The sequence below is a fragment of the Centroberyx gerrardi genome, chromosome 6 (genome assembly GCF_048128805.1).
Source record: "Centroberyx gerrardi isolate f3 chromosome 6, fCenGer3.hap1.cur.20231027, whole genome shotgun sequence".
NCBI lineage: Eukaryota > Metazoa > Chordata > Actinopteri > Beryciformes > Berycidae > Centroberyx > Centroberyx gerrardi.
Genome location: NC_136002.1, coordinates 10,911,300 through 10,929,162, shown reverse-complemented (window position 1 = coordinate 10,929,162; position 17,863 = coordinate 10,911,300). Strand labels below are relative to the sequence as shown.

At 42.2% G+C, this 17,863-nt stretch overlaps 1 protein-coding gene across 6 annotated transcripts in view; it reads left to right on the top strand.

The window, feature by feature from the left end:
- The first annotated feature begins 251 nt into the window (after positions 1 to 251).
- fli1 (Fli-1 proto-oncogene, ETS transcription factor) overlaps positions 252 to 17,863 on the top strand; it is a 35,728-nt gene continuing 18,116 nt past the window's right edge. The window contains exons 1-5 of one of the 6 annotated variants that reach the window (XM_078284115.1): positions 252 to 357; positions 2,449 to 2,531; positions 13,082 to 13,293; positions 14,037 to 14,191; positions 15,287 to 15,490. In XM_078284115.1, the coding sequence (XP_078140241.1) occupies positions 2,493 to 2,531; positions 13,082 to 13,293; positions 14,037 to 14,191; positions 15,287 to 15,490 (610 nt within the window). In that variant the 5' untranslated portion in view covers positions 252 to 357; positions 2,449 to 2,492. Of the gene's footprint in view, positions 358 to 2,448; positions 2,559 to 7,657; positions 7,795 to 7,911; positions 7,959 to 13,081; positions 13,294 to 14,036; positions 14,192 to 15,286; positions 15,491 to 17,863 lie in introns of those variants that run through there. The other 5 variants (XM_071917406.2, XM_071917405.2, XM_071917408.2 and 2 more) reach the window with 5 other exon arrangements.

Sequence of the window (17,863 nt, the reverse complement as noted above, 5' to 3'; positions counted from 1 at the left end):
CTGAAAACAGCTCAAAAACGTGCAAATACAATTTTTATCGCCACTTTTTCCCCACTAAAGACTTTAAAGCAGATTTATGGCGCTCTTTCTCTTTCTGCTTTTCCCTTATTTCATGGTTCAATGGCCTCACACGGCAGGCAAGGGGAGGTTTTCTCTTGCTGCTCATTGGTCGTGGCTTTTCCCATCTCACTAACATTTCCATTCATACACACATACCGTCGCTCCTTTTCGCCCCTTTCAAAATAACTCACTGTCATCCTCATTGGAAACGACTTTGCTTAGACGGGACTAATTACTTTAGATTGGAGGGAGGAATAATCAAATCGAAAGAACAAACGACTGACACAATAACGACAGGTGAGTGAGAAAAACGGCGAGATAGATCCGCGTTTAGCCCAGTCACGTCTTACTCAGGCGAACTGTGCAGTAGTCTGCGATGATGTGCATGCGTGACGATAATAAATCATTTCCACTTGTTTTATTGTCGGCCAGTGATACTCAGCCGCATAATAAAAAAAAAGACTGGATCCCATCTCAGTCGATCAAACAAGTGTGAACGTTTAGGAATGCATGCGGCAGCAGAATGAAATTACAGCCTGCATTTGATTAATCTTTGTATCTTTATCGCATCAGTTTATTTCTTCGAAGTTTTACCACCTAATTTATTTCAACAGAGCTTTGCACTCGAAAAGACTCAACTTTGTCTGCGCACTTTGCAATCTTGCTTTAGGGGAAGTAAAGTCTAGTGCTAAGAAAAAAAAAAAATGCAATGCGTATTAGCTGAAATCAGTTGGCTCTCGCTTATGATGGATAACAGCAAGGTAAGATGCTTAAAATGTAACACTAGAGGGGTCCCGGCCCACGGGGCTGTCTCGGAGGAAGGTCCACGCCGTTATTCACCAGTCCTCCTCAGCCTAATTGGCTACAGATGCGGAATCCTATGCTCTTTTACCGCTTAGAAATTGGATGCATTTGGGAAACTTTATGAGGCGAGCCCAACGTTTGCCTGCAGGAGCCGAGGAGACAAAAAAAAAAAAAAACAGTGGTCCCCTACAAGTATTTAAACCGTGCCACGTTCATATATAAGCCCCCCTCGCTTGGGTAATTTATCATGGGGCGAGGTGGCGAGGCAGGAATTCATTGCGCGAAACACTTCAGCAGAAACATGAAATTGCGCTGTAAAAACAAAGAAATTGCGGTCCAATTAAACCGCTGATCGCGTGTATATAAGTCGCCCCGTGTTTTTGATTGTTTCATTTCAGGTTTCTGCTCTGTTGCATTTCCCTGTTGAAGTTTGAGTTACCACTATTGCAGTTGTAGCTGTCACTTAGTCCCTTAAGATCACAACGGCCCAGGACCAATATTCTAATTACCAAAATCACTTTTGAAAATGCACAGTCAGATAAAAAGATGCACCTTTGTCCCTTTCCCCCTCACCAGGGCAGGCGTGCTGCTGAGCAGGAGGTAGAACAGTGGCCCTTGGTTGACATATTTTGAAGTAAAATGCTGCATCATGCATGCCACTACAGGTCCATACTTTCATTTGCTTCAGCCACAATATCAACATTTAAGTCTTGATATCATTGTCGTGATGGCAGGAATGCTGCGCCGCTGCCTTCTTAATAATGGCACACTGAGGGAAGGGCTAAAGACACCGTCCTCGAAGTGCCCTTTCACCCTAGACTTTGTAAGCTGCACTTATTAAAGCGAAAAGTGCTTCAATATGTGGTAAGCTTTAGGGGAAAACGTGATGGGGGTTGGGATGGGGCCCTCTTATTCTTACTCGCCGCCCTGCTCCTATTGGGCGACTTGGAGTAGCCTAATTCATACATGTTACCAGTAGTTTAGTGGTGTCATTTTCATCTATAGGTATTGTTACTGCATCGACACCGCTAATTAAAACATCTCCTTCTATAACACCTCTGACCAGGATACAAATAAATAAAGTAGCCTACATATGAATGAATCAAGCCTTTATGTGTCCAGTCAAACCTACAGTGGGCTCATGAACTAAATGTGACCTTCCTCTTTATTTTGGTGGAAGTGGTTGCCCTGTGCGCCCTATATGGAAGTTCGCAAAAGCTGCAGTACTTTGTGAAGGTTTGCAGGCCAACAGTACATACACATGCCTATCTAATATCAAGAGTACAGGCCTAATTCATGTGTTGAGGATAACACGAAAGAGTCATTCTGAAAACGCAAAAAAGCAGAAATCGAAATAAACATGAAAATGATAATAATAATAATAATAATAATAATAATAATAATAATAATAATAATAATAATGGTTGCATAATTTAAACCAAACTTATAGTTATAATAAGAGAAGCTACATGTTTTGTTAGCAGTAGTTGGTGCACGAGACCTACCTGCAGGTTTATTATATTAGTTCTTTTTTCTATTCTATCTGTGTTGTTCTTCATTGTGCTGCTCCTCTCCTCCCCTCAGGGCCCACTGAACACTGCACCCTTGGGCCTGCCTGTCAAGTAGACATGTTTCAAACTGTCCCTGACACGTCGTCTTACGTCAAGGTAAGACACCACCGTCTCTTCGATCAGGTAATGTTGGAGGGACGAACTGGGGCCCTCTCATCTTTTGTAACTTAGGCTGACAAATATGTTTATTACCCCATATTAGTCAAGCACTGCAAAAAGAAAAAAAAAACGTCCAGTTTAACAAGTCATATAGTCTCATACTCAGTCTTAACTATTTTTCTTAAAACAAAAGAAAATATTCTGCCAATTGAGTGAAATAATTCCAGTTGTTTGCAATGCAGTTTCTTGTTTCAAAACTGTTCTAAAAACAAGTATCAATATGTCGAAATAAGGCAGAATAATGCAGATCACTGTTGCATCAAGAAAATGAGGCGTGACTCAGGAAAAATCTTAAAACAAGTTGATCTGCATTAGAAACAGGTGAAATTATCTCATCCCATGTGAACATTTTTCAAGAGTTTTTTTTATAATAAGATATAGGCCTTGATTAAATGATTTGTTGAGATTGGCATTTTTGCAGTGTAAGAAGTGCAATGTGTATGGCTTGCTACAGATCCCTTGTAGCAAGGGAGTATTTTTTCTTTGCAATTACAGTGTCACACGTTGAAAATGCCTGTTTACACTGTGTATAATCGCTTGTTGAAACGTGGCTCTGTTGTGGTCTATCTGTGGTGTCAAGATCGATTTGATGTCTTTGTCTTCATTCCAAAAGGCTACTGTTATGGCTCATTATCATATTTTTGACGTCACGATTCTCTCTCTCTCTCTCTCTCTCTCTCTCTCTCTCTCTCTCTCTCTCTGTATCCCCGCCACAGTTTTGAGAATGTAAATAAAGCAAATAGCGCACATCTGGTTTTCACGTTTAAAAACGGCATCGCGTCACGTGGTGCAGCATGAATACCTGCAACTGGCCATATCCGAGGCACTGGAACCATGAATTCTGTCTCTTTTATATGAACCCATGAAACCGTATCTTACAGATGACTAAATGTCAAGCTCAAAGTTATACTTCGCTTGCAATGTTGTCAGTGAATCTGGGTGGCTGGCGTTTGCTCACATCTATCATAATAATCTATTGAGGGTGACTGCTCGGATTGTGCGTCATTAAAATGAACCATTGTGCAAAGGCAAGCCATTGGTAATATCTTCATAATCAAGGTATTTTTCCAAGGGCGACTTGCTAATGTTTTGAAGACTTATTTCCCCTTTGCATAAGGGCTCTTTTCATACAGCCACTGCGTTTGTGCCACTGCAGAAAGACTTGGCGTTTCAGGGACAAGAACAATTCCTGATTTGTTTTGGGAGAGTTGAATAGCAAGGAATGTTTTAGGAGAAAATATGCTTTGAAATGAGTCTTTCTGCTCTCTAAATAAGAAGGAAGGCCGAAGAGGGAGAAACAGAAGTTGGGGGGACTTGAACAACAAGCCGCTTTTTGGGGGGCAACCTTTTTAATTTCGCAGGGCCTGCATCCTTCCAGATTCAGAAATGTTTCTTTATTCGGGAGGGCCTGTCCGATTTGCTGTGGAACTACAAGCTGAAAAGGATAATCTCATTTTTCTGATTCGAATAAGGTTGTTTTTATTGTGCCAGGAGTCAGAACTAGCGTGTACTTTTTGCGTGCAAGTTTTACACAATATTGGTCAGAATGTGGCACGCCTCAATACAAATTTTTAAAGAAATATTCCCCCTCATTCAAGCGAATCCACGGTCTAGCATTTGGTTTTGTTTGGTTAAGGCCAGGCGAGACTGGAACTCTCCAATAAAAATAAATCTCAAATTAATTATGGCCTAGAGCGAGGGGCCAGACAGTTCGTGCTTATATGTGCAGCAGACTCCACTTTTTGCCCTCAGTATTTTGACTTGGCCTGTCTTTTCGCCTGTGAGAAGGAAGGAGCTGACTACAACTCTCCAGTCTAATGAACAACCTTAAGGCAGATCTATATTGGTCTTATTTCTTCGTTAGAATAACACTGCTCCAAACGTTTGTCACAAAACTCAATAGGCTATACATCATATTCCCGCTTGAGGATTGGTCAAATGAACTCACCATATGCAAAGGCATGCTGGCAAGGAGCAGGCAACTGATTCTCAAAAATACATAACCTTCAATACGTAGGCTACACTGTAAAAAATGTCCCTCTCAGCAAGTCATATTTAGTCTTTTTTTTTTTTTTTTTTAAACATAGGAAAAAAAACTGCCAATCAGGTGAGATAGCCTAACGCCACTTGTTTCACATGCAAGTTCACTTTTTTCAGAACTTTTCTAGAAACAAGTGACAATATTTTTAAAATGCAGAATAACTCCACTAATGTCAAGAAAATCTTGCTTCATTAAAAAAAAAAAAAAAAAAGTCTTTAAGATAAATTGTCGCCCTCCACTGACAGATTTTTTCACTTGTTTTAAGAGAAATAAGACTTAAAGCCCCAGTACCACATTAACTGACTTGTTAAAATTGATATTTTTGGAAGTGCAAGCCTATGGCCAAATTCTCCCTGCAATACATTTTGATGATTGGTAGACCAATGCAGTAGACACTGATATAAGCTAAGTGAGGGAGGATGGGCCCAACAATTGAAAAGGCTGCTGAACATAAACTCAGCATAGTGTCCGCCCACTTCTGGCTTTTTGCCCCAATGGAGAGACAGAGGAGCTACTGGCTCGTGGTGTAAGGAAGAAATGTCTGGCTGTCTAGTTCCAGCGTCAAGCCAGATGTTCTGTGGTTCGCTGTGTAAACCAACTTGCATCTGTTTATTGGCCTTCCAAAATGTTTGTTACCACTGTATTCATTATGGTCATGGCAGGCCCTGGACCCCCAGTCCTCTCAATAAGCTTCATGATTGTCATGGTGGAGGGTGTAGATATTTTCATTTGGATAGGTTATGATCTTGTAGTCTTATATCTAAGCCAGGGGTTTGGCAGGCTGTTCTCATATTAGACGGCAAGTAAGACTTCTCATGAAAAAGTAAGGGATGTGTGCCATTTGAAAAGGATCTCAACCAACTAGAGACCTGTAAACAGGCAGCCATATTTCTTAGCCATCATGGTATTTCAATAACATAAACAGCTTCAGCTAATGTTGGCCTCAGCTATGTAGGGGAGGGTGAAGCCACCTAACTCAGTTTACTAAGCTTTTAATTTGTGGAATAGGACTAGAGTTTGCCCAAATTTTTAGGGTGACATAAATCTTTTTACGACGTAAATCCATAGTAATTCATCACAGTATTAAACTGAGGTAAGCTATATGAGGATAGGGAAAGTGTTTGTATTAATGCTTGTGATGCCCTGAGCACCAACTAGCGGTCACAGTTTACGCGCCTCTTTAATTTGCTGCTAACTCACAGCTCGGCCAACAATAAAAGAAGAATATTCAAACATCTGACGCTGGAATGCAGAATAAGAAAAAACAAACCCAGCCAGTCACTGAAGAGTTAAACAAGGTGTCTCCCTTAATTACACAAGTCTGAACTGGCCTCAGGCAGGAGAAGCCTTGACCCCTAGCAGGATCCAGATGTGGTGGTCCCAGGGGGGGCCCTCTGCCCCACCAGACCCCCAAGTCGAGAGCAGACAGGCCGGCCCTGTTGTCAGTCGTTTTCGGCGCAGTCTCTGTTTGGCCGCTCTGAGGCCGCTCCCCCAGGCAGAACCCCTACACTGCAAAAAATATCCGTCGTGACCAGCCATTTCATCAAGGCTTGAGTCTTAAAATTGTATTTTTACTGAAAACAAGTGGAAAAAATGCGTTGAGTGAGATTCACTTTTTTCCAATGCAAATCCACTTGTTTCAAGCATTTCCATGAATCAAACGTGACTTTCTTTATATTAGTGGTAATCTGCCTCATTCTGCCTTGTTTCAAGATATTGAGGCTTGTTTCTAGAATCACCCTGAATCAAATGAAACGAGAAACCAGTGGAATTACAGCACCCGGAAGAATTTTTTCACTTGCTTTAACATAAAAATACAATTTAAAGCCTGAATGTGAGACAAAAACTTGGCAAAGATGGACATTTTTTGCAGTGTATTGGTCTGGTCACGTTCAGAGCTGGCTCCATGTCTAGCATCTGCGCTAAAATTGTGCTTGAATTGATGAGGGCAATTTCGTACGGTAGACTAAAAGAAAAAAAAAGTACCTAGCCAACATGTGGGTGGGGGTTGTGGGAGTTTTTGTTCTGTGCTCATGAGGCAAGTCAATCTGTTGAATAGCCTAATAATAAGAAAAATAAGAATAAGAATAAGAATAATGATAACTCTTGTGTGAAATAGGCCTAACATTTGTGTCTATCTAAATGGAAACAGGCCTAATCAGCCCAGACAATATATTTGTGTCCTAAAGAATAGGGGGTCCCTTCTTTTTCAAGCGCGCTCCATAATTTGGTGATATAGGCTGCATTTCATCATCCATCCAGTCTTGTGCTGAATAGCAGGCGCACACGTGTAGAGCAGACCCTCAGACTATAGTGCGGTTAGAATGAATGCTTGGATTTTATTAATGGTGTCTCAGGAAAACTTCACAGAGGCTTGGAAAGCTATAACAAAAGACAAGGTTGCAACAATCCCTGCCATAGGTAGTTCAGGTTTCTGTCCTCTTTTGATTTAGAGCTCCGTCGTCAGCACGTTTGAGGAAAACATCTGTCCACTTTGAAAGTGAAACTTTATTTAATATATCCATTTCACGGTGGAAATCAGAATATAACAGAAAATAGGCTGATTTACTGAAGGATGGAGGCATGGCCAGATGCAAGTCTACAGTGTAGGCGTGAGCCAAAAGCGCTCTCTAAAACATCATGAAATCACACAACTGACTAAGAGTGTCCTGCGACAGCTAAACCTCAGCGTTACAGACAATCCCAATTAAATCTGTGGCAAAAATATTGCATTTATTGAACAAATACCAGAACCCATTCGACACTCTCCGGGATATTATTGGGAGAGAAAGAATACACAACAATATTCTACAGGAGGCTACACAGCAATGGTTCTGCACAACGCAGGCAGCCATCCTGTAAATATTTCCGAGGAGAAAAACATAACAGCGGAGCGAACACTCAATTGTTTTCCCTGCTTATCTCTCTGGGACAGTATCCTGCTTTTTTTGAAGGCAGGGCTTTCGGTGACACACAGCTTCCTTCTCAACAGCGGTGACTTCACTTCCCAAATTTAGAGGAAAGAAAAAACCCAATCCGGTAAAAGTGTCTCTTTCTCTCCGCCACATACCGGGGGCTGGAATTAATTCAGGAGCGTGTCATGTTTGGGATATTGTCGGGGTCCGCTGAAAATTGCGCAAAATGGACGGAACTATTAAGGTAAGGGTGGAGAACGGGGTGTATTGGAGTTTATGGGAGATTGCTTTTTCGGAGTTGCGCCTCCTTTTTAAGCAATGGGTTGATATGCCCCTCTGTGTCGGTCTGTGAGCTGGGACCTCCAATCTGACGACGATGAGCGGCTTTTTTCTCTTGGTCTGAAAGCGGTAACCAGATTTCCTTCTTTTTTACCCTTTCTTTCAAAGTTTCCTTTGCAACAAACTGCCGTTTTTGTGAGGAGACGCTGCGGGTTGGATTTAAGGCTAAATCAGACTCACGCTTTGGATTTTGGGGACCAAGCGCACAATTACGCACGTCTGGAAAGACATAAAGGAGTGGCTATTTGTTTCAGACAACACGCTGTATAGCCTATACCAGAATATAACATACGCGTTAGTAATCCTATGGGTACAGTGATTTGGTTTAGTTTGGTTTGTTTTTGGGCTGTGAGGATTGAGCAATAGCAATGGCTGGATGTACTATTGGATACGATGTGTCGAGCTGCGCAACAGCGGTGTGGCACATCGCCCGGCTGGGTCCGGAGATCCTGTCGTGGGTCAAAAAACTACGATGGTTTGCTATTTTCAATAGAAGCACTCTCTCTTTGTTGTGTGTTCCGTATCACAGCTACACTGCCTCTATATCTCGGAGAGACAGTTTTGTCAAACTGTAAGGAAAACTGTCATTTGGTAACTTCACTCTGACTGCAGAGATACGGTAACTGCGTCGTTTGCGACACTCGAGACCACAAAGCTTCACAATGATACCTTGGCTTGGTCCTTAGGCTATATAGTTACACAACTATTTTGAAATGGTATGTTGGTAGTCGAGCGCCGGTCTACATTATCACTGGCTACTGGCCCCCCGACGGTCAAATTCCAGATGCATTATGGCTGCAGCCACCAGATGTTGAATGGCAAGTCCCTATAGTTCATACTGCGATGCGTTCAGCTTATGTCCCCCAGTCAACAAGTGTAGGTCGACAAGAATGCAGCATCTGCATTTGGAGTTATTGTTGCTGAAGAAATGATTGGAGCTTGTTTTCTTTTGGAATTTTCAAGTAGCGGGTTTGTGGCGGCTGGGTGTGGTGTGAGTTTTGGAAGAGTGTAAACGTTGGCTAGACAAAAAATGGCAGGCTGCACAGTCACTTAAATCCCGTCATTCATCTCTCGCACCGCTGTAATTGTTTTGATGTCTATTGGGGATGGATGCCATGCTGAAAGAGTTTCGGGACATGAATGGCCCAGCCGCAGCGTTCGTAACAAAGCAGCAAGTCGTGGCAATTAATATAATCAACTTTTCCTTGGGTATAAATGACTGGCTGCTAACTGCATTCATCCTCGCTAAAACCAAAGGAAGGGCTCTCTAGCCATGAGAGCTTCCTGTTCTACACAATCTTTTCCTGACAGGTTTCCCTTTCCTCCTTAAACAAAAGACAGGAATGCCCCCCCTGGGTGGCTCCTGCGAGATGGCTGTGTGAACGCCAAACAGACACACGTGTAGTCTGGATGTGGAGCTCTTGCACATATCCAGTCCGCTCCAGACGCGTCGTGACGCATTTGGAGAGATAGACTTGGCTGATGTAAACAGAACAGAGGTGGCTCCCAGCAGGTGTCACACTCACACAATGCTTATAATGATGACTGTAGCCTAACTATACTGGGCTATGATTTATTTGACCTTTTTTCTTTTGTTTGTCTCAAGCGCTGCAGAAAGGTATAGGCTACATGGCAAAGAAAATATCAAGTAAATTCTTATTTTTCTTAAAACAAGTGAAAAAAAATCTGTCATAGTGGTGAAATACATTCACTTGCTTCCAGTGCAAATCAACTGGTTTCAGGGAATTTCTTGAATCAAATGTCATTTTCTTGATTGTGGAGTGAAATGACATATTGTGCTCTTTTTCAAGATATAGACAAATCCTAAAAAAAAAAAAAAAATGAAACTGCATTGGAAACAGAATTTATTTATTTATTTGTTTTAAGAAAAGTGTTTAAGTTTTCAGTTTTTAACACTGAAAATGAGACTAAATGATTTGATGAAGTTTGCAGTGTAGATATCTTCAGGAACAGACATTTCTTTCAAGAGACCTTCATTTGAAATATTTAAAAGCAGCAAACATCCATTTCCAGAATTCTCTGTGGGCATCATGAGAGAGAGAGAAAACCGAGAGCAACTGACTGGAGCTCTAACATGCCCTCCCCCACTGGCAGCATGTGTGTGTTCCCCACAGATACTGGAAAGAAAACACAGCAAACTGGCACGGGTCTGTTGTTCTTAGACCGTCTCTTCGTGAGATCGTGTACTCCTATTTTTAAAGCCTCTCCGCAATCTTGATAGGCACATGCCACTTGCCAATCACAAATTCCATTGTGCAGGCTGATATGTCACTGTAAATATAACGTGCAACAGTCATAATAGTTGGGTTCGCCCTTATCAGGCTGCAAAGAGACACTCTCTTACTGTTGTGCACTTAATCATCCTCAGGCTAGCTGGTGTGGCCCTCTCAGATAGTACATACTGCTGCCAGTGTCATGATGGCTCCACTGGTGAAATCATTGGAAAATTTAATTCTGGCAAGATGGATGGAGATGTTGCTCTAGAAGAGTCCAGCTACCTTGTCCACCCACTGACCTGAAGAGTAGTGCTATGATAAACTTAGTGTGTGCTTAATGTTTGTTCCATAGCATAGACCCAGCCATCTCAAACTGTGTGTGAACAAATATAAGCAAATATACTGTACATTCTCGGTGTGATTGATGTGATGGAAATCGCTTTCTAAAGACCTCTTAGGAAAACAATTACTGATATGATACTATTCACTTCTTGAGGAGTTTGACTTGTAGAGTCAAGTTTTTTGGACCTCTGTTCCGTAACACATTGTTACTCAAAATGCAGGTGCATTTTACTCCGGCATGTTCACAACCATTACAAATGTAAAGAAATATTTCTCATAAGAAACAGCCTCAAAATATGTGTAAAACTCATGTTTAGCTGTCACATTGTGTCACAGTCTTTGTATCTATAGCTCATACAATCAATTTGAAACTTTCAGTAAAATAATGGCTCACTATGAAAACAAAGCCATGGGGGTGACAGTATTTCAATAGAGGGCACCATAGTGCAATCACAGATTAGCCCTTTTAGCCCCTGAAAGGTCACCATAACTCCAGAGAGCAAAAGCTACACTTTTCACAATCAGTTTTTTGTCAGTTCAGAGACCAAGTTGGTAATGCTTTCAAAACTCATTTCAAATTATTCCAACTCCAATAATTATGGAAGCAGTAATTGATTGGCCACAAATCAATATCAGAATAAAAACACTGGATATTAGATCAACTTTTGACATAATGGTGATCATCTTATTTTGACAATCAAATGGCATCATTTGCATAATCGCATTTAAAGTTGCATTCCAACTACAACCTCACATTCACCACCATCTAACTCCCAGCATCAAATTTATTTCCTTACATATCAATTCAGAGTAAAAACAGTCATTTTTCTGTTCATAGTGTAGTACAACTACAACAACTCCCTTAAAAGATATCCATCAAAACTGAACAAGCATACAAGATTTTTTTTTATTGTTAGTATTATTGAGGAAACGATTCTGCTATTTTAATAAATCTCTGTCAAATTAGCACTGGTCAATCTTATGTATGTGTATACATGCCATAGTTAAGCTCCAATTGTACCAATGAAAAATTTTGTTCCAAAATAAGATCATTGAAATAATTCGAAAAATATCACACAAACTCAGTATCATAAAATACTGGTATGAAATAACGTCTCAGAATGGAATGGTACTGAGGTTATTTGAGATCATGAGGCTTTTGCTTTCACAAAAGTAACATTATAGAAAAAGAAAACAACTATGTTTTTGAAATATTGATCAATGAATATCAAGTAGCATTTTCCCCTGAAACCGATATATAGCGTTTTGGAATGAAATCATTCAGTCCTTAGGGATTAGACACGTCTCAGTCTAAGCTGTGCCATCAGATCCTATCAGATCCAGATGTGCATCAGACCCAAGCCTAATCCTCAGCAGAGGCCTATATGACTGTAATGATTTCATTTGACATTCAGACTTGGGTTTGTTTGTTTGATTGTTTTTGACTCTGCTGATGGAACAATTATGAAACAGGCTGACTCATCACATTTTTGTAACACAGCATCCCCAGCCTGTCAGGGCCATCAAGAATTTTGGATGTGGCAGCCATGGGACGGTGGCACTGCCCGACTCTGAACACTATCAAATGCTAGCAGTGAGATCTGCATGTTAAATTGTGATCCCTCGAGTCTTTAATCCACGCTGTGCTTCCAAGACATTAGACGACGAGCACGTGGAAACCGCCGAATATCTCGGCCAGCCCCGAGTTGCTGCGTTTGTTTTCTTTAATAAACTTACATTGCTCCAGCTGAGCCGCAGCGGAGGGGTCAGTATAGCCATGACCCCCCTGCTTCTGTTGAGTCTTCAGCTGCGCTTCTCAATGGAGGCACGGCCCAAGGCAGACAAGACAGATGCATCAGGGCCTGACCGATAGTGGATCTTTGGGTCCAATACTAATAGTGGGTTAGAGGAAAAAGACAACTGGTGATGATTTATTTTTGTGGGAGAATTGTGACTCATCACAATTTATTATACTTATCCTGCTGTAGACCAAATTCTTACCAGAAATCTAAAAGGCACATTTATTTGGGAATTTTGTTTTGAATTGTTCCTTCTTCTCAACACATACAGTAAATATGAAAATCCTAAAAAATAACCACACGATTATACCAAAATCTTATTTTTTGTGTTGATCTTTATGGGTGCATTATTGGTAGAACAAATACTGCCATCAATATATGTGTGAAGGGCTGATATCGGCTGATATATTGGCACACCAATATATCGGTAGGGCCCTAGCTTGCATGCAGCATTCTGTCTCACTGCATTGTGTGCATGATTGAAGTCATTCTAACATCAACAGGAAGCTGCAGTTGCTACATAGGCTGTATACACAAACTACTTCGGATGCCAGATTGCGATATGACACATAACTGCACATAATTGCCGTAAACAGAAATACACAGGAGATTGAAGTTTTGAGATCACAGGTTTTTTGAGATGTGCCAACTGAGAGACTGAAGCTGTAACTTCCCATGTTTCTGAGGTTTTCTTGTCAAACTAATGGTGACATTAGTTTATTTACTAGGTGAGGATAGCTAGGTTTTTGCATTTTCTACTTGTTCCAGTTGTGTAGAGAAAGAAATATTAAGTGCTTCTTCCTTCCACCTACAGGAGGCGCTGTCAGTGGTGAGTGAAGACCAGTCCCTATTTGAGCCTCCATACGCTGCTGCTGCCCCTCTCCCCAAGACAGACATGACTGCATCTGGCACACAGGACTACGGCCAGACCCACAAAATCAACCCCTTACCCCCTCAGCAAGAGTGGATCACCCAGCCAGTCCGGGTCAACGTCAAGAGAGAATATGAGCACATGAATGGATCCAGGTATGGCCTAGCTTACCACATCATGACTTACATTCTTCAATGCTCTTGTACTGGCCTTAAATGAGAAGTGAGTTTAGATATATCTGTTTTAGACATATTACACATTTGGTGTTCATTACTGAAGCTGTTACTATAAATGTTGTCGTTTGTCATTCAACAGAACATTTTTCTTCACTGCAGCTAAACTTCACTTTTGCTCGCTGGATTTCTAATCTTCAGTTTACTTAGAACTGGCCAACACAGGGCTTAAAGATCCAATGCCAATGTCATTAATTGGAGAGGAAAATTAACAACACTCAATACATCTCCTGATAACATTTTTGGGGAGGAGATGATTACCTGAAATATAAACATCTCCTTGGAAAATGTTGCTCAAATTGGGCTTTCAGAGAGAACTTCTCCCTGACCACTCCTGGCCACTAACATCTTATTGTTATTTAATAGAAATCAATGATAGTATGCAAATAGCAGTCTAAAGCACCCATGTATACACAGTTTTTTAAATCAAATTGTTATTTAAAGGTCTGGTGTAAATGTTAAATTACCTGCAGGTAGGCCAACATCTGCCCAATGAGTGCCTTACTATGAAGGTTATACATAGACATGTATCCAACTAGAATCAACATTGTGTGTGCATAACTGTATTTCGAAACAGACAATGTGAGGTCTTATAACTGGCTTCTGTGTGTGTGTGTGTGTGTGTGTGTGTGCGTGCGTGCGTGCGTGTGTCTGTGTTTATACAGCAGGGAGTCTCCAGTGGACTGCAGTGTGGGTAAATGTAATAAGCTGGTGGGGGGTAACGACACATCTCAGATGAACTATGGAAACTACATGGACGAGAAGAACGCCCCTCCCCCCAACATGACCACCAATGAGCGAAGAGTCATTGTACCTGCAGGTAAGGATAGAGTCTGTTGCCACTAGTTCAGTATTCAGCTTTTACACTATATGCACTGTATCTGTAAATATTCACTGCATATTTGTACAGGTGCAAATTGTTCTAGGTGTTTTTTTCTGTAGTGCTGCTGTGGTTTCAGACAGAATCACTGCTCTGTTTTGGTATGATTTTGCCAATGTTGTAAATGTTTTATGACTCCCATTTTTACTTAGCTGGGTCATGGGTGAAAGTATTGTTCCAATGCTTTACCTCCCTCATGGGAGCACGTCTAAATGCACACAGGCGAGGACGTCTGTTTGTCTGCCAGACCTATATATTTCCTCACTGATTTCACAAATTTGAACTCTCAGTTGGTGAGATGATCGAATTCAAACAACATGGAGTAACAGCTGCAGTTTCAGGGTTAAGGACTGTAGAAAAGTAATTTTAAGGTATAAGTTGATTAGGGTCTATAGCCAAAGAGAGTGACTCTATTCTCCCAAGAATGAGCACACGCAATTCATTTAATTAAAATCAAATGGAGCCGTGGTAAATTTTCCATTTTAAAGGCTACTCAAGTGTTAGTGCTAAACAGATGCAAAAGGCCACTCGTCCATTAACCTAATAGTTTGCCACATGTCTGCCACTCCTTAACCGCTAGTGGTGAGCTTGTTTGCTTTCCAAATTGGCTTTAGCAGTAAGTTGATCAGGCATGTGTCATACAGTATTTGCAAATATATTTTATTGTTTGTTTTAGCCTACTTAGTTGCCAGATGGGATGGGCTTTCCACATAGGACAATACAAAATGTGCCAGGACATTTGGACAATCACAGGAAAGGATTTGGAAATGAATTGACAACTTACCTGACATCTGAATCATCCTGTTCTCGTAAACCCCACTCATGTGGTTGAAATAAGACAAAGTATTATTTCCAACTACTATCTGAACCAGGTCTGCTACTGATACAAAATGCTGTTTCCAATTTGTTCATGTCTCCCCCTCCCTTTGCACTGCTGAGATATGAACCTCTTTCAGCTCTCTGTTCCCTTCTGCTCCTCCAGACCCAATTGTTGTGCAGTCAATAAAACTCCCTGTCTCCTCTGTCTTCCTCCAGACCCATCGTTGTGGTCCCAGGACCATGTGCGCCAGTGGCTAGAGTGGGCCATCAAGGAGTACGGCCTGCTAGAGATCGACACGACCATGTTCCAGAATACAGACGGCAAAGAGCTGTGCAAGATGAGCAAGGACGACTTCCTCCGGCTCACCACCATGTACAACGCCGAAGTCCTTCTCTCTCATCTCAATTACCTCAGGGAAAGTAAGTACGCTATTTAAAAATGGAGCGGAAGAAAAATGATTAGGCAATGGGCTAATCAGGAGAAACAACCGGTTAATGGATCATTGGAACCAGCATTGGAATCCAACAACAGGTGTTGGTACTAAAATGGTCAGTGTTTATGGCAATGTGCTGTATGAGCAGGAAACTCAAGAAATGTGATGAGAATATTGAAGATATTCAGCCAATGGTGGTTTTCTGTTAGGGGCTCATATTTGTGAGACAGGATAAGTAATGCCTGTCTGTTCCTGCTGTCCGTCATGCTGTTTGTGTCTTTTTTGCATCTATTTTTTTCACAGAATAGAGCTTAGATTCAACGTTCAAGACACAAGCCCCTTTTCACATAATATTTCTCTACTTGTGCTTGAGAAGTGAGAGTGAAAAAATGCCAAACCAAGGAAACAACGTGACACGCTTTTTTTTTGTCACCGCACTATATTCACATTACCATCAATAAACAATGAAATTGCCTTTACTGGAAACTCATTTCTCCATAATGGCTACTCAGTCTTAAACAGAGCTGTGGAAACCAAGCGGGTTTCTTTCCCTCTCAAGATAACCATCGACTCTATCCCCCGCTCCACTTTGCAGCGCCTTATTCCACATAGTCCACAGAAAGATGAAGCCCAGGTGCATTGCCTCAGGAATCACGCTAGGCCTGTGTGTTCAGCACAGCAAAGGAAGTTGATCTGCAATTTACAATGGAGGCAACTAAACTGGAGCCCCTCACCCTTGAAGTACATTACTGCTTTACATGTTTTGGCGGGGGAGACAAAGGCAGAAAGAAAGAGGGTTTTACTGAGGCGATATGCAAAAAAAAAAAAAAAAAATACATTTTAAAGCAAGATGTCATGGGGGAAAAGTAACATCTGGCATGGTCAGTTGTTTGGATACACAGTTATTTCTAGTTCAGACGATAGGTGTGTCCATTGCTCGCTGTAAAAATAAGAAGATCATGGGAATGACAAACTATTCTTTGCTACTGTCTGGAAGTCGGACAAACAGTGAATAGTTTTCCCGTTGTCTCATCATTTGTGCCTGATAGTCTGAGGTACTATCACATCTGTGCCTCACAACAGCGAGAGCTGGTTGTGTCCCGTGGCCGCAAAAATATCATGACACCATGTTGGGTGGAGTGAGTGATGGCTCGACTAAATTTAACATTACTCCCAAAAATTGCGATGGGCCTCGGCGTGATGTAATGGGAACTGTATTTTGTGGGTGTCAACAGTTTTCTCTGTGCATGGCGTCTGGGCAGACAGAGATGCTTGTCGTGAGTATAACAGCCTCATTGTGCGCCGCTGCAGCGGGTGGATCTGTCTGACCGCCACTGGGCACACTCCGCAGAGCAGTTTTCATTATGGCCACTGGCTGCGGGACTTAGCCACGGCTTAGGCGTGCTGCAGCGCGACTCTGCCCATCGCTCTCCTTTTTTTGATTTAGACCTTGTGTGTTTTGGAGACAGAAGAGATGTCTCGGGAATCCTCTCCACTTGCCAATTGAAATTGCTTTGGATCCCTTCCCGACAATCAAAAAGATGAATGCTCCCCGTCCCGTGCCTGGACTGACTGACCGGTTTCAGGCAGCTCTCTGAGAAGGCGAGCAGTGTGTATTATTGACATTGGGAGCCCGGGGGCAAGAGGAACCATGTTAGTAAAAGAACGTCTATGGAAGACAGAGACGGAGGAGGAGGAGGAGGCGGCGGAGGAGAGGGTCCAGGCTTTATGCCGACCCTGCGGGGCTGATGATTTGGAAACTGAAGCCGTTCTCTCTTCTCCCCCCGCAGCACAAACAAACACAATCATAGACGAGGAGTAACCCCGTCCAGAAAAGAGACCTCTGGCTTCACTCACGAGAGCTGGAGCCGCGCCGAACTTCCAGCATACATAAAAAGAGGAGAAGGGGGAGAGAGAGAGAGAGAGAGAGAGAGAGAGAGGGGGAAAGAGAGAGGGAGAGACTGAGCCAGGCCCTGGAAGTATTAGTGATTACAGGTCATGTGATGTCGACCGCCAACTCTCCATCCGCTGCTCTTCCCCCGTCGCCCCCACCCTCCTCCAAAAAAAATGGATGGTCCAGCAGGGACGGCAATCATTTCATACACATCTGTGTGCATCATGTGTGCGTTTGGGTCTGTTTATTGAAAGTCTGATTAACATTCCTCGGAATCATTAAGCCCTGTATGTACGCTCGGCACGGGGCAGGGACACATTTCCCCACCCTACGGCCATAGCATAACAAAACATTCCTGCCACGTCATTCGCCGAAATATCATTCAGACACCCACACTGGTCCGACCGCGGGCACAATCTGAACATCTGTCTGCCTACCCAGCTGCTTGCAGTAACAAGGGTGGTT